General features: G+C 39.8%; 1 protein-coding gene across 2 annotated transcripts in view; it reads left to right on the forward strand.

Moving 5' to 3' along the window:
- The first annotated feature begins 788 nt into the window (after positions 1–788).
- The window catches only part of LOC121673336 (USP6 N-terminal-like protein), a 112423-nt gene continuing 98477 nt past the window's right edge, over positions 789–14734 (forward strand). Inside the window, exons 1-2 of one of the 2 annotated variants that reach the window (XM_042046559.1) lie at positions 789–893; positions 5942–6031. In XM_042046559.1, coding sequence (XP_041902493.1) covers positions 6028–6031 — 4 coding nt within the window. In that variant the 5' untranslated portion in view covers positions 789–893; positions 5942–6027. Of the gene's footprint in view, positions 894–2503; positions 3100–5941; positions 6032–14734 lie in introns of those variants that run through there. The other variant, XM_042046560.1, reaches the window with a different exon arrangement.

Raw genomic sequence — 14734 nt, forward strand, 5'->3', positions numbered from 1 at the left:
ATTAGTCTTAAGCAGTGTCATTTTCCGCTTTAGCCAGCACGTCACTAAGTTTCTTTTGACAGACTTATTGTTAGATCGCCAAAACTTTACGTTTTGCTAAACTAACCCTGATAACCTTCAATGAACAAAGGAAAGGATCCAAAGGACACCCAGGATCCAAAATTTATGGCCGTCCAAGGACACACTGGAGTAACCAGAAGACACTAACAAAGACATGACAGTCTGAGCACTGTTGATTCTACTGGGGAAAAACTGATAAAAGGGCCGAAAAACGTGGACTAATTAGCACAAGAAGCAAGAAACCAATAACTAATAGAGTAGCAATTAATGGAGAGAATTATGCAATTTAGAACCAACAAATGTTAACTTGTTTGCTAAAAATGTGTGAGTGAAAAGTTTTGGAAATGGAGTGCATGTGGCTGGAGTTATCTGCTATGCACTCCAGCTGGAAATAAAGTAATGCCTGCCCCCCAGTGCTATAAAGTAAAAGTTTGCGAGTTTGATTGCTCCCGATGTTTTTGGTGTCATTCTGAGGAGCCCAGAACTGGACACAGGAGAATGGGTGTCCATACTGAGGACCTTGGTGGCTCATGCAGCACAGCCAAGGAGTTTCTCAGCGACACAAGGCCTGTTTGGTGTTTTCCCTCCGTTTTTCCCCACAGGAGCTCGCAGCCCCGACCAGCCACCCCGTCCCGAGCCCAAGATGGCGGCCGCGATGGGTCAGCCCTGTGGGAGGGGCGGGGACGGGGAGGGTTTCCATAGCGGCGGTGTCACATCGGGGCACTTCCTGGTCGGAGGCCGCCAGTCCCGGGGCAGCGAGTAGGGACGCGCCGCTGGGGAAGGCGGCGGAGGGAGGGAGGGAGGCCCCGGGAAGAGGAGGAAGCCGAGCAAAGGTAGGGGCACGCCGGGACTTTGCTCCGGCCATTGTGTGGCCCCGGGGTGGCCGGCTGGACCCGTCCATTGCGGGGGTGCGCGGGGGGTCGCGGGTGTGTGTGGAGGTGCCGTGCCGGAGCCTCCACTGAAGCGGGCGGGTGCCTCCGGGCTGCGGGGAGGCGGGCACTACCATCCTCCCCGGGGGGGGGGGTGCGCACCCCTCGCTGGGCCGGGGAGGTGGAAGTGGCGGGAGCCGGCTCCCGCAGGGTGCTGGGGTGCTTGGATTGTTCCATTCCCAGCGGAGGGGTGTGTGCGTTTTTGGAGGTCCCCTGCTCTTTCTGCTGGGGAGGGGTCGGCGCGTGGGGGCTGCGGAGGGTGCGGGACGCGGCGGAGCCGGGAGTGCTGGGGGACCCCGGGGGAAGCCCTGTGGAGATGCCCTTGGTGCCATTGTATGGTTGCAGTGAGGTCTGGCGGCGTGAGGGGCCGCAGTCAGAGTGAGGCTGGGGGGGGCCTGTGTGTGTGGGTGTGTGCTTGAGGGAGTCACGGCTGTAGGTCGGACACTTGGGGCCTCCTTGAGGCCCCCCTTTTCTGTCCACGTGGGAGGCGGCAGTGCCGCCCTAGTCGGGAGTAGGGAGGATTTCGATGGCTGAACCCTTTAATGTGACTTTTTGGCATCGCTGCTCTCTCTGTACCTGCTCCCTCCTCTGCTTTTGGTAATACTGCAGGTATGTGGTAGGAAGTGCCAGGCTGGCAGCGGTGGGCTGGGGCAGAGGGCGTCCTCCAGGCTGTGCTCAGCCCTGGGTCTCCATGGCCCTCTCCCAGTCCTCCATCTCCGCTGGGACTGCCAGCAAAGAGCCAGTTATTATCAGGTGTTTCAGGTTCTTTCTGTGGCGTGGATGGCTGCCTGTAGAGAATCACAGAAGCCACTGAACTGCCAGCTGAACGAGAGTCAAGTGGTGACTTAAAAGTCTCTGTCTCCAAACTCCTTTACCAGTTGTTCACCCGCATATGCTCTAGAATAACTTTCTTTGTGCCATTTGCTGCTTGGAGGAGGCAGCTGCACTGAAAGCTGGCTGTGAGGGGAGCTGGTTCTCAGCTTTCCCTGAATTACAGTGGAGTGAAAACAAATGCACATCTGCCCTGTTCACAACAAATGTATCTTGTGGAGGATCATTTCAGCTAGGATAATTATATTAAATAATTGTTTTCTATGGTTTTCTAGCTTGCTGCGTGCCGTGCAATCTAGAGCTGCTGTGTAACAGTCGAAACTCCAACTCTGCCAGGCGTGTGTGTATTAAACGCAGCGGCCAATCAGCAGTGCCTGAAACTAAAGGCGATTTGCCTCAACGCTTTGTAGTGTAAATATTCCTGCTATGAACAAAGGAGGGTGTGTCGTTGAGCTTGTTTCATTTGTACTTCCATGTGCTTCCTCATCTGTGGCCAGTCAGTGGTTCTGTGTAGGTTCTGAAACAGTGGCAATTTCACTTTGTTGTGAATTGTGCATTTGTGCTGTCTTGGGCCTTTTGCTGAGCTGGGATGCTCAGAAGCTTGGTGCTATATTAGGGGGTTTTGTTATGTTCTTTTTAATAGCTGTGCTCTGAAGTGACTTAGTTTTGCTCCTTTTTAACTTTTGTTGTTTCTGATTATAACTTTAAAGTTAATTCAGCTGAGATGCAGTGTAAAATAAGTATTTAGTAGAACTGCCTTTTAACCAGCTGTTCCTCTGCCCTCTGATTATACAGCACAGAAACCACCAATTTCGGACTTAGTGTTTTGCCAGCCAGCTATCTGTGCAACTCTAAAACACAGTGCTTCTGAAATCTCTGTTTTCTGTGAGGGGCCGTAACGTTTGGTTTAAAGAAGACGGTAAATGACACTAAAATACTGATTTGTGCAAGGCAGGCTGTCTTTAGACTGTTTTATCTTTGTGTATTTAAGCAGTGCAGTTGCATGCTGCTCCTGTGATTCCTGGTTCTTGGGAACTGAGGGTATAAATTCTTAATGTTAACTCCTTAGCATCTAAGTTAAACAGATACTACAATTACACACACAGAGGCTAGACGTGAACCTTTAATTGCCAACTTAAAGGAAAATCTTTTCTGCGGGTAGAGTCATACTGCATAGAGTTACAATATGCTGTAATTTGCTTGCAATCTGGCTCCTGCTCATTATCCTGAAACAGAGTATTGGGTAAAAAAAGAGACCTGGCACCAGCTATGGAAACAGGTAATTGAATATATTATGAGTGTGTGTGAATTCGGAGTTGCAAAGAGCTTCACTCGCTGCAGGTATTCCTTTCAAGTCTCAGCTAAAATGCCAATAGTTTCATAGCTACTGAAGGTGATACACCCAAGAGTGAGTAGATGTGTGTCAGTAGAGGAAACATGGGATGGAATACAAGGGTTTAGCTCTTCAGGAAAAGACAAAGATCAAAGGTATGTGTGGGTGGGTTGGTGGTTGGGGTTTTTTTTAATTATAGCCTTGTTGATTGCAAGGGAAAGCAGAGAGGGTGTCAGGCACTGTTTTGAATTAAAAGTTTTTCCAAGATGGTGTCTTTCAGAAAGACGCTCAACAAGTAATTTACTCTTTCTGTTTTGTAGTAGTTGGTAGCGTTTCTGTACAGGAGAGAACCCTGCAAGCTTTGAAATAAACCAGGCTGGCTGAGAAAACAAAGTGGAAACAGTTTGGTTCCTAACACACATCCCTAGGAAAAAGTGTTGGTATTGCAATGCAATAGAACGCAGGGACTGTCTGGTATTTGGTAGTGTTGACTTTCAATACTGCTTGCTATTGCTATAATCAAAATTACAGATGAAAGACAAAACTTTGCACTTCTTAAAAAAGTTATTTACAAGGGAAATGACATAAAACACACACGTAGTGTTATTTCAAAGAACAATCGACTGAATTTACCAGAAGTCTGCATTGTTTGGTAAAAGATGCTAGCAATGGCTAAACAAAGTATTTGGACACTGAAGGCACTACAGGAGTAGCACTTTATGGCTGGGAGTTGGAGGGCAGGTTGCTGTCGTGCGCTGGGACATTCACTTTTCACACGTTTAGGTGGAACAGAGCCTCTGTATCATCCCCATCTCATTTCCTCAGTGTTACGTGACAAGGTTTTTATAAGCGATGAGGGTGCATAATTAAGCTATTATTAGCCTTAAGTGGTTTTCAGAGCTGCTGTTTTGTTTTTTCCTAATGAACAGCCTTTTCCTGTACATAGACACAAAATGTCATGTAACACGATGTCTCAGGGGTAAAGTATTGTTAGTTCATATTTACAAAACTAAGGTGAGATAATGCCTTTGGAAAATCAAGTTGAATGGGAGACTCTGGTCTTCCAGTTGATGATGCATAAGATTCCAGAAGAATTTGGGCCCAAAGGTAGTGTGAAGCTGTGGTCAAAAGTGCTTTGGGCCTGGTTTGAGGTCTCTCTGTTTGATCCAGTTGATATTCTTAACATATAATAGGTGTTATTAGCCCAGTAAATAATTAAATATCATGAAAGTTATACGTGCTAATTTTGACACCAGTAATCAAGAGGAAGCTGACAAGGCTGCAGTTCTAATGATATGTTTTAACAGACACTTCATTTTTGATTTGGCTGTGTGTGCTTAAATATTTAATTTAGCAGACGTTCCTGGAAAGTTGACAGGACCTGCAGTTAAACTGTTCTTCTTCACTGATTATTGCAGCTCATGGCTTTGTGTTCATCTCTGCTCATTTAGAATGTTTGTGTGTGGATTTTTTCAGCTGTTTTCTTCCTCTACTGAGTCGCTTCCCTGTTTTACTTTTTCAGTGCAAAAAAGTTGGTTGTAATTTTCAGTCCACAGCTTTACCAAAGGCTTCCTTTTGGCAGCTGGATTTCTTTTTTTTTTGTGGTGTGTGTGGTTTTGATGTTTATTTTATGTTTTTTTAAAATTGTTTTAGCAGTTGATAAAGGAACCTTTTTGGGCTGTCCTGTGGTTGTTCCTGTACTACTTTGCTGCGTGCTGTAGATCTGTGAATGTTATGTGAAGTAATAATTTAGGAAAAGTTGCATCTCTTCTCATGTGTTTTTGCATTTTGCTTTGCTTTTTTTTAAGCATGAAGAGATCAGGAGAGTTGAGACTTGAAATCTGAGTCAGCACAAGATATTATCTGGCTGGACTAGCACAGGTGGTGTGGTTCAGCAGGTTCTAATTGGTTTTGAAAAATGGAAATTTATCACATAATATTCCTTAATTTACAGATAGTCTCTATTTGTGCAGGTATTAGATGAAAACTGTTCATAGCTTAGTAGATATGTTGGATTTCTTCTTTTCATCTCAGCTGTGAGATGAAGTTGCTTTCGCTTAACTGTTCTATCAGACTTGTATAAACTTGCTTTTAGCAGCAGGAGGGAGATTATATAATAAATTTTTCAAAATGTACTTGCTGTGCTGTCATTGTTGGAGATTAAGTCCTCTGTATTTGTCTTTAGGGAGGGCCAGGCATATTGTTAGTGAATCCATATCTGCCCTACTTGGGTATCCTTTTTTGAAATCTATGAGGAACTGATGGAACTGTAGGTTTATAGTTGCTGGAAAGGGTAACTTTTTCAAGTTTTTTTTCTGAGGAGGAAGTGTTGGATGTCCATGCCAACCTGTGCTTGTTTAGTAATCTCAATTGCATTTCAAAGAGTGTTTTTCTGCATCCTGTTGCTAGCTGAGATTGCTGAAGGAAAATACTACTTTGGAATTTTCAGTTACTATACACATATTGTAGTCTTGTACTTACTAAGTTTTTAACTGTTCCCAAGAGATAACAAACATTATTTTTTATTGCACATTTTTTGTGGCACATAAACGCACAAGTTTATAATGTGATCGTTAGAAGAAGATGCACATTTTGAGTCAATAAACTGCAAAATATATCCATAAGCAGTAAAGCTCCTCAGTCATAGCAAACATATCTTTGTGTTCCTTCTTTTTTTTAACAAAGAGGATGAAAAAACAGTAGGAAAGACTGTTTATATGTAAACATATATTCCAGTGATTTGAAGTTGAAAAAATTATTTGTATTTTTATTTTTCTCCCACCTTCAGGACATGTATACCTCTGAGAAACCTTCTCCAACAAAATACCTTGCTTCAAGACCTGTCTTGGATTATATACAAAGAAGTTTCCAGTCATGAGTAAGTAGATATCTTTCTTTCAGAAGCCCCCCCTCTCCCCCCCTTAGTTTGCAGTTTAAAAGAACTGTACTTCTGTAGAAGGTTTTGGGAGGTGGTTTTTCCTCAAAAACATTCATACTGAGTTTTATGTCTTCAGTCCTGTAAAAATAAGCGAATAAAACTGAGATTTGGCAGATGCCATTTGTAATCTGCAATCTTTCGATCGATGTGTGCTCTGTAAGACTTCTCTGTTTGTAGTCTGGTCTCATTTTCAAGAAGTTGAGTTCTGTAACAAGCTGATGTTTGTTTTATTCAGTATAAATAAAACATGTAACTCTGAGGGGAAAATGCCTTGGGTTTGCTAAGAACTCCAAAATTTGTGACTGCCTGGTGAATTAAAATAACTGGTAAAAATCCAACATAAAATGAATGGACTTCATTTTATAGGAAAAAAATAAATATCTTACTCAAATTCCAGTATAGAGATTTGATCCCAAAGGAATTTTGGCATGTATTGGAATGATCTGAGCCATAGAAAAGTGTGACTTAGTATCTGTTACGGTGGAAAAAACCAGATGAAAGACACCGGAAGTTTTGATTTAGGTCATATCTGATGGGTAAGATAACCTCTTTTTAGTGAGCTCTTTTGAGTATTTAAAGGTCTCATAAGTTTTGCAAATGTGAGACTTCCTAATGCACCTTTTGTCAGCAGTGTTACTTGGCCTTGCCTCATGTAGAAATAAGGATAAAACTTCATTTGCACAGGAACTGTATTTATAATGTAGCTCAACTTCAACACAATTGTACTGAATGTGCTGAAGAAAAAGCATCTTGTTTGCAGGATAATTATATCCTGTGTTAGTAAAATAAGACCATTTGAGTTTCTGGGAGGAAGTGAGTAAAGAAAATTGTTGGTTAAATTTCTTGTCAAACTAAATGAAAAATGATTGTTCTTGACAGCTGGAAATAAAAAAGAATGATGAAGGACATGCTTGCTAAATGCCGCAGAGGAAAAATTACACCAAAAAAAGGACTGAAAGAATTGCTGAACTATAGGGTTCATGCTAGTGTAGATAGAACTATTTTAGTTTTTATACAGATGTGTCTCTACTTTCTTTCATATTGCTGCTCACACTTGTTTACTTTCTGATGTTTAAACCTATTCGCTGTATTGCGTAGAGGACAATTTTCCAGGCAGTTATTCAAATACCGGAATATCCTGATTTGTCAAACACTGTTTATGAATCTTCATTTGTTTTACAGAGTTTTTCATGTGATGTCATTACTTTATGTAGAGTCTTAAACATAACAAATAACTGACTCATAGTTGCTTTGTTAGGTGTGACTTCAGGATGCTGCTGTGGTGATGTTGGTTTTACAGGCAGAGCAAAACACTCTTGGTTTTGGTCAGATTTTGAGCTGATTCCAGACTGGAGGGCTCAGCTGTTCATTAGGAAGAATGAAGACCCTTATTCAAATGCAAGACAACGTTTTGGCAGTACTTTTTGTGGTGGTGAGAGACGATGTTCTTCAATGCAGGACGCTGCATTCCTGTGGTAGAGTGGATGCTTAAGGCTGTGCTAAGTGATGGGCTTCAAGGGCACAACACAAAGTGCCACTTAAAAAAAAATATGGTTTAGAGAAGATTAGATGTTTTATATTTGGCTGATGTTGAATTTCTTAGTTTATGGTTTACTTGAGAGAAACTTGAACTATAAGCACAGTCCTTAGTTTTATGCTTCTCTTTTCTAAATAGCTCAGTCAATAAGGTATGTATCATGTCTTACAAAGCTGCATTTATTTGCATAGTTCTGTACATGTGAGCTTATCCATAAAATCTGTGGGCACCTGGAATAGCTAGATGTATTAAAAATGGTGGGAGTCTCTAGTATTCCTAACTTGTGCATCACCTAGTATTATTCAAACCAAAAACCTATCTAAAATGAGGTAATCTCAGCCTTCAGAAGGCCAGTAAAAACTCCAGAATGCTGTTATGTGCAGGCTACATTATCAAATCCTACTCATTATTTTCTTGTGATGTACTTGATGCAATATATATTTCATTGCTCTTTGTGAAGGGCTGTGCTAGACTCTTAAGTCTTAAAATGATTAAAAATGTGTTTTCTAATATCGGTCCTAAATTTATTCACAGGCAGATCATATCTATTTGGGCTTTTTGCCAACTTTATTCACTAGCTTAAGTAATTTTTACCATGTAATATTTGTCGTTTACCATATAAATTTAGTTACATAAAGCTTATTATTTTATTGATATAGCTCGTAGAAGTAAGTCTGTTAATATCCTAATACTTATGAAGCACACACATGCTTATTTTTAAGCCAATGATCAGTTTTGGTTTGGTTTTTTTTGAAAGTGAATGAAAGAACTACTTTTTTTGTTTAACTTTTTAAATAGTTACCAGGTGTGTAAGTGCATGGTTTGGACCTTGTTGTACTGGATCTTCCCCTGTGTTGGGGAAGAGCATTGACAGAATTTCAGAGTTCACTGTTCGTGGTGATAGTTTGTTGTAGGCCAGTACAAAAAAATCTGTTAAAACGGAGGCTTTTATTTCTGTGGAATGGCTTTATAAATGTCTGTTTTCATAAATAAGTGTAAGACAGATTTGTATTTGAAATTGTGCTTTTTGATTGTGTGTCTTACAGGACACTGAGGTAATATCCTTAAAGGGTTTGTAATAGTATTAAGTGTAGCTAAGTGAAGTTGATTATTGATTTGTTATGTATTTAAAGATAACTTTTCAGAGAAATCCTGGTGGATGCAACCTGCCTAGAATGTCCCACCACAGAAAGAGTTGGTTTAATTTGCATTTTCTCCAGATATTAACATTTAGTGGCCAGAAAATGTATAGTGTCGTGATAAGTTCTTAATATTATAAACTCAGCTCTTTATTTTTGGGAATTTTCCTGTGCTTTTCTCCTTTGAGGAGAGGTCAGTACAGTGAAATTATTTGAACTGCTGCAGTGAAACTAAATGTTAGTGCACACTATTGCAACAAGCTGCTGACATCTTAATTTTTTTCCCTTTAAATGTGTAAGATGCAGTGCCAACTTATAATACAGAGTATTTTTTCCTTGACTTTGTCTTTCTGCTTTTTTTTTGTTTTATACACACAAAAAACTTAATGCTGGCTGCGGTTGGAAGGTCACCTGCTTCTCTGTGCTTCACTCTCATCAATTCAGGTTTGCTTTCTGTTCGACTTGAGTGTAGGAACTCATTTTGTGTGTTTTGAGAGATGCTGTGCAATGTAATCTTACATTCTGCAAATGGTTGGTGTGGCTTGGTAATGATGGGGGAAGTTTTTGCTTCACCAGTTCAAATCAAGCCCACAATGGTGTGATTAAAGGCTGCTTCTCTTTGATGGTTGGTTACATACCTTGACCTCTCATTACAGCTCTGACTTTCTAGTTCGTGTTCACAGAGGAACCTTATGGCTTTGAGATTTCTAAAAAAATAGATTTTTTTTTCTTTCCTTCTGTGTTCTTGTAGTGTATGTAAAGAAATATTTTTGGCTGTCGATTTCCCTGTTAATGAACCATGAACTTGGGAATTAGAACAAATGTTAAGGTCAGCCATAACAGATAAAGATGCAGTGCTGTAGTGACTGCCTCAAGGCCAGGTTGGATGGGGCTTGGAGCAACCTGGTCTACTGAAAGGTGTCCCTGTCCATGGCAGGGAGTTGGAACTGGATGATCTTAAGGTCCCTTCCAACCCAAACCATTCTACATATTATTATTTCTGTGCTTGCAGCTGAGGAAAGTGTTCTAGGCATCTGTAAAGCTTCCTGTGCTAAGGAAAGTCTGTGAGTTAAAGCTGGCTCAGTTTTCCCCCCTCAACCCTGATCTCCCCTCCTGGTGTGTCAGAAGGAATCTGTAGTAAACTGAGGACCAAGTCAAACTGTTCATAAATACTGGGAAATAGACTTTTTGTTTGTTTTACCTGAAGTGTAGGTGGCTGTGCACTTTATGTGTTGTGGGTGAAGTGTTGCAAATCATTTTAAAGCTGAATGATTTGGTTTAAGAGGCTTTGTAGTCATCACTTCTTTGCAGTGAGCTGAGATTGAAGGAAAGAAAGGAAGAAGTCTAGATTCTGGTTCACCGAGACAACTGCATGCTGGGGAAGGAAAGCTTAGAAGTAAACCAAAATACTTCTACAATATATAATAATGAATAGGTAAAGGGTGTCAGATTATGTTACACGCTAAGTTTTTGTTTTATTTTTGAATCATGAACCCTGAAAGCCATTTATAAAATGCAAGTTTGAAGCTACAGTTTGTGAAGTGTTTTCACAATTGTTGTTGTGATTTCACAGCACAATTGTCTTCTAATCTTTATAAATACTGTGACTTGAGAAATAGAGAAGAAGCTATTGTGTCTCCTGGGTTATCTTTCCTGAAACTTGAAGTAGTAATTCTCTATGAAAAACCGAAGCTCTGAATAATAAAGAATTGTAGAATACAGGGGATAAAGAGCCATAATACATATTTGAAAAAGGTTGCTTTGAAGACTTCTGATATGTTCATAAAAAATTTTTAACAGATAAATAATAGTAACCCCCCTGCAACTCAGCTATGTGAAAAAGAAGGAAACCCACAAGACTCTTAAATAGTAAAACTACTGTATATTAGTGACCCCCTAAAAATTGCTTCATTGATAGTATCAGTATTTATTTAATGTTTTCTCTTTTTTTATTGAAGCTGTCAAGGGAATTTACCACTGTAACTGTAGTGACAGATGAGAATTTGGATCAGTAGTAGTACACTATTAACTTTTTTATAGTGGGATGTTGAAACATGAAAAATACATGTTGTTGTTTGGCTCTAGAATCTTGTAGTAGAACTTGCCACTCAGTCTTGTTTCACTGTTCCTCCTCTGTGTTTTCTTAACTTTTCAGATCTGTTTTCTTGGGGTACTGCCCCTTTGCTGCTCTATCTCTTCTTTATGTAGTGCAGCTTGTACAGGGTGAGACTGTCAGCAACTGAGCTGGAGATAATTTTCTGACTCAAAATAGAGATTCAGAGGTTAGAATTAATGGGTTACAGAAACTTGTATGGTTCGACAAGGAAGTTTTGAATGAAGTCTCATTAGAAAGATCTGGGCTGTAGGAGCCAAGGCTGAACTCAGGGTCTTAAAACTTCATGACCTCTTTAAAATGTTGCCCATGCCGGTAATGGGGGCGGTGTCCTTTGCCTGCCTGAATTCCTGCATTCTTCCTTGCTACAGGAGCATTCATGGGGCTGAATGGAATTAGGTGGGGTCCCTAAGCTCTTGCCTAGGTAGCTGTGTCCATGGGTGCACTGCTGCCATGCAGGGAGAGCAGTGCAGGAGTGGGGGTCAGTGATCCGTGGGTGAGACTCTGGTAAATGCTGTTTTTCCCTTGCAGGAAGTGTGTATGGAACTATAGCTTAAGTTGTTCAGGAATGTAGTAATCTTGGGCTTCCTCTATGCTAAGCAAGGAGAGGCATCTCCAGAGGACTAATCAGATCTTGGATGACCCAGTTTCTCACCAATACTGTAATTAAACTGCTCCTCTGAATACACAGGGTGCATGAATAGCAATAAAATCTAAACCCAAATACTTTGCACAGAACTGATGCATCACATGGGGGAAATGCAGGCATGTTAGTAGAAACTTACTTGTTGTTTTAATATTCACATTTTATTATGTCGGATTTCTTATTTATTCAATTGACGTAATGATGCAGCTTCTCAGACCCTGTGGATTTTTTTTTTTGCTCATAGTACAGCTATTTAAATATATCAGAACACAAATGAAAGGTTCTTGAAATTCATCTGTATTTAAACAGATTTTAAATTAATTTTTAAATTTGTTTTCTAATCCTTCCTTTATTTTTGGTCACTTTTTAGGATATTTAGGGCTGGTAAGTTGTTGCTTCCCGTGCACTTAAAATTTATTTTTTGATCAAAGAGGCAGATAAGCAGTTTTTGAATTTTATTCTGTCATGTATTTACTTGAATGAAGTAAGTCTTCAATTTTTATAGTCAGAAGTAAAGCTGCATCTTTGCAGGAGGTTGCATTTACCAAAAAATACATTAATCACATCCAGAAGCTGTGTTTGCAGGTTTTAGAGTCAAGTTCAGTAGTGTCCCTTTTTATAGGGCCTTGCTAACGAAGAGGTATTGTATAATATTTACTGTTTAAATTAGTTAATGTATAGTAGAGCTAAATTTGTAAAATTCTTTGCATACATTTCAGATACATTTACTGAACGTTTTTTAAAAGGTGTTATTTTTTAATTTATTTTTCCATAAAGGGAACTTCAAATCTATCTTCTTTCATTTGGGCTTTTTCCTGGCAGGTTGATGTGGCTTCTCTAAATAAGTTAGTGCAACATGACACCTACTTTTAAAGAGATGTAATTTCTGTTTGTAGACCAAGATGTTGGCACTGGCCAGAAACTATTGTTAATTTTGAGCTGACAGGAGAACTGTGGCAGGAAAATTGCTATCATTAATGTTGTTGGAATTCCAGTCTTTTTGTATACACACACAGTTTCCCAAATGTGTCCTTTTTAGGCACTTCACATTTATTCTGCCACGTTTGTACTGGAAATTAAGGTTGGATTATTTACTTTATGATATGCTAGCTGTGTGTGTCCAGAACAACAAGGATGATAGAAAGATGGTTATGATAATAATTTATGTATATTTAAACATGCATTACATGTTTTGTTTGTGATATATATTTTATGTAATTATTTTCTCTTTATATTATAAATTATAGATCTACATAAAATATATTAAAAATTCTTTTATTTATGTGTTTATAAATAAAAGAGAGTCATCTTTTAACATTTGTCTGCCTCAGTGTTTTGATTGATGGCCAGTAAGGAGTGCTGAATTATTATGACTAATTGGCATACACAGGAGTACATGCCTTTGGCATGATAATATTCTCCCATTACATAGTTTTTTATTTAAACCTTAGTCTTTGGGCCTCTCTCTGTGCTCCCTTATTAGAACATTGCACAATGATGCCTTTATCGTGGGTCTTTGGTGCTCCTGCAGCAGAAGGAGTGAGTAGCACAAGAACACTGTAACCTTGTTCTCTGCAGTGAGTATCAAGTATCTGCCACTATGTAAGCAATTCATATTTCTGGGATCCTATTCATCCTCTGATAAGTTGAGGGTGGTATTCAAGTACATTCCAAACGGGGAAGAATGCAGAAATTCCCAACTAAAACAGAGATGAAAAGCAACAGTTACAAATGTAGATGTTTGGGTGGGCACCCCCTTCTCTGCATAAGGCGCTGACTAGTCACAGAACAATGTTGCAGTTACTGCAGGAGGACTTAGAGAGGCTGCAGCTTTAAGCTCCCTAATGGTGGTGTTATTTCCTGTTGAATCAAAGAATTCACAAAACAGCTGAATCAGAGGAAGGATTAGAAATGGACTACAAGAAGAACTTTCCCAACAGCAGTGTTAGGTGAGGTGTTCACAGGACTTTCCTTGCCTGTCGTGAGTAACGTTGATTCTCACTTTCCATACAAATGATTGAATAATATGCACCACTGCATAGGAAAAGTGGAGCACTGCTGCACATTGGTGTAACTTTATCACAGATAAGAAAAATAATTGAGCTGTAGTCTCATTTTATGTTGTTATTCATGTTTATATTCAAGAAACAAAACATCTGATTTAGAAGATGTGTGGTTATTTTAAGCTAAATTGACAGGGTTTCTAGAAAAACTATTCTGACATGCTTTACCCAACTTCTGATAGGAAACAACTTCTTTGTTTTGTAACACAGTTGGAAAATATTTGGGGTTGTTGCCAGAAGTGGGGTTATGCAAATAATGTCAGCAAGATTATTGGCTCCATATTTGTTTAAGTTTATGATCTTTTCTTTACTTAAACTATCCAGCCTGTTATCCTTTCACTGTTTACAAGGATGGTTGCAGATGTTTGTGGTAACAAAGCAGCTGCACTTAGGTGATACCCTATCAATCAGCTGATTTCAAGGCTTGTGTTAGCTCTCATTGCAAAGGACCCTCTCCCCTATAATTAAGATACTTTAATTCCTAAAATTATGCGGGGGACTGGCAAGATAGCACTGGAATTTTTTCAAGGCTATTGGTAAACCTAGACGTATCCTGCTCAAAATTTCTGAAGCAAGCACAAAGCTGTGTAGTACTCCCAAGTTCTTCTGGTTTGGGAATTTGGTGTGATGTGTTCTTTATTTTTCTTCCTTTGTTTCCCAGTTTTATTTTGTGTAAAATAATGGTCTCCAGAATGGAAGGCATACCAACATGCTGTAGAACCTCAGTGCTTTTGGCCAGGGCACTCATTAATCTAACAGCTCACTAATGTAAAAGGGCACTTTGTTTTAATAAAGCACTTTGGTTTGCCATAGGAGAGGATTCTTGAATGTGGTCTTTCTGTTTTAGCCTTGAAAAGCTCTTTGAAAACCTGCCTAATTCTGTGGTGGAGTGCTGAAAGCCTTACTCAGAGCTCTTTTGAGCACAAGTCAGACTTGCCAGAATTTTTAGGGACATAGGGAAGTAAGTCTCTCACCAGAATGTTCTCTTGGGTTCAACATAAAGCTTTTTCCTTCTCTTTTTTCTTTTTTTTTAGTAGACTTTTGTACAGCATTATATGAGGAGTTTTATTTTGTGATGCTACTGTGTCCAAGTTGTACCAACAGTACAATGGCATAACCTTCCTTCCCTGCACTCCCCCAAATTT

Source organism: Corvus kubaryi, unplaced genomic scaffold (genome assembly GCF_017639235.1).
Source record: "Corvus kubaryi isolate FWS band 111438036 unplaced genomic scaffold, C.kubaryi_AGA036_p1.0 65360, whole genome shotgun sequence".
Taxonomy (NCBI): domain Eukaryota; kingdom Metazoa; phylum Chordata; class Aves; order Passeriformes; family Corvidae; genus Corvus; species Corvus kubaryi.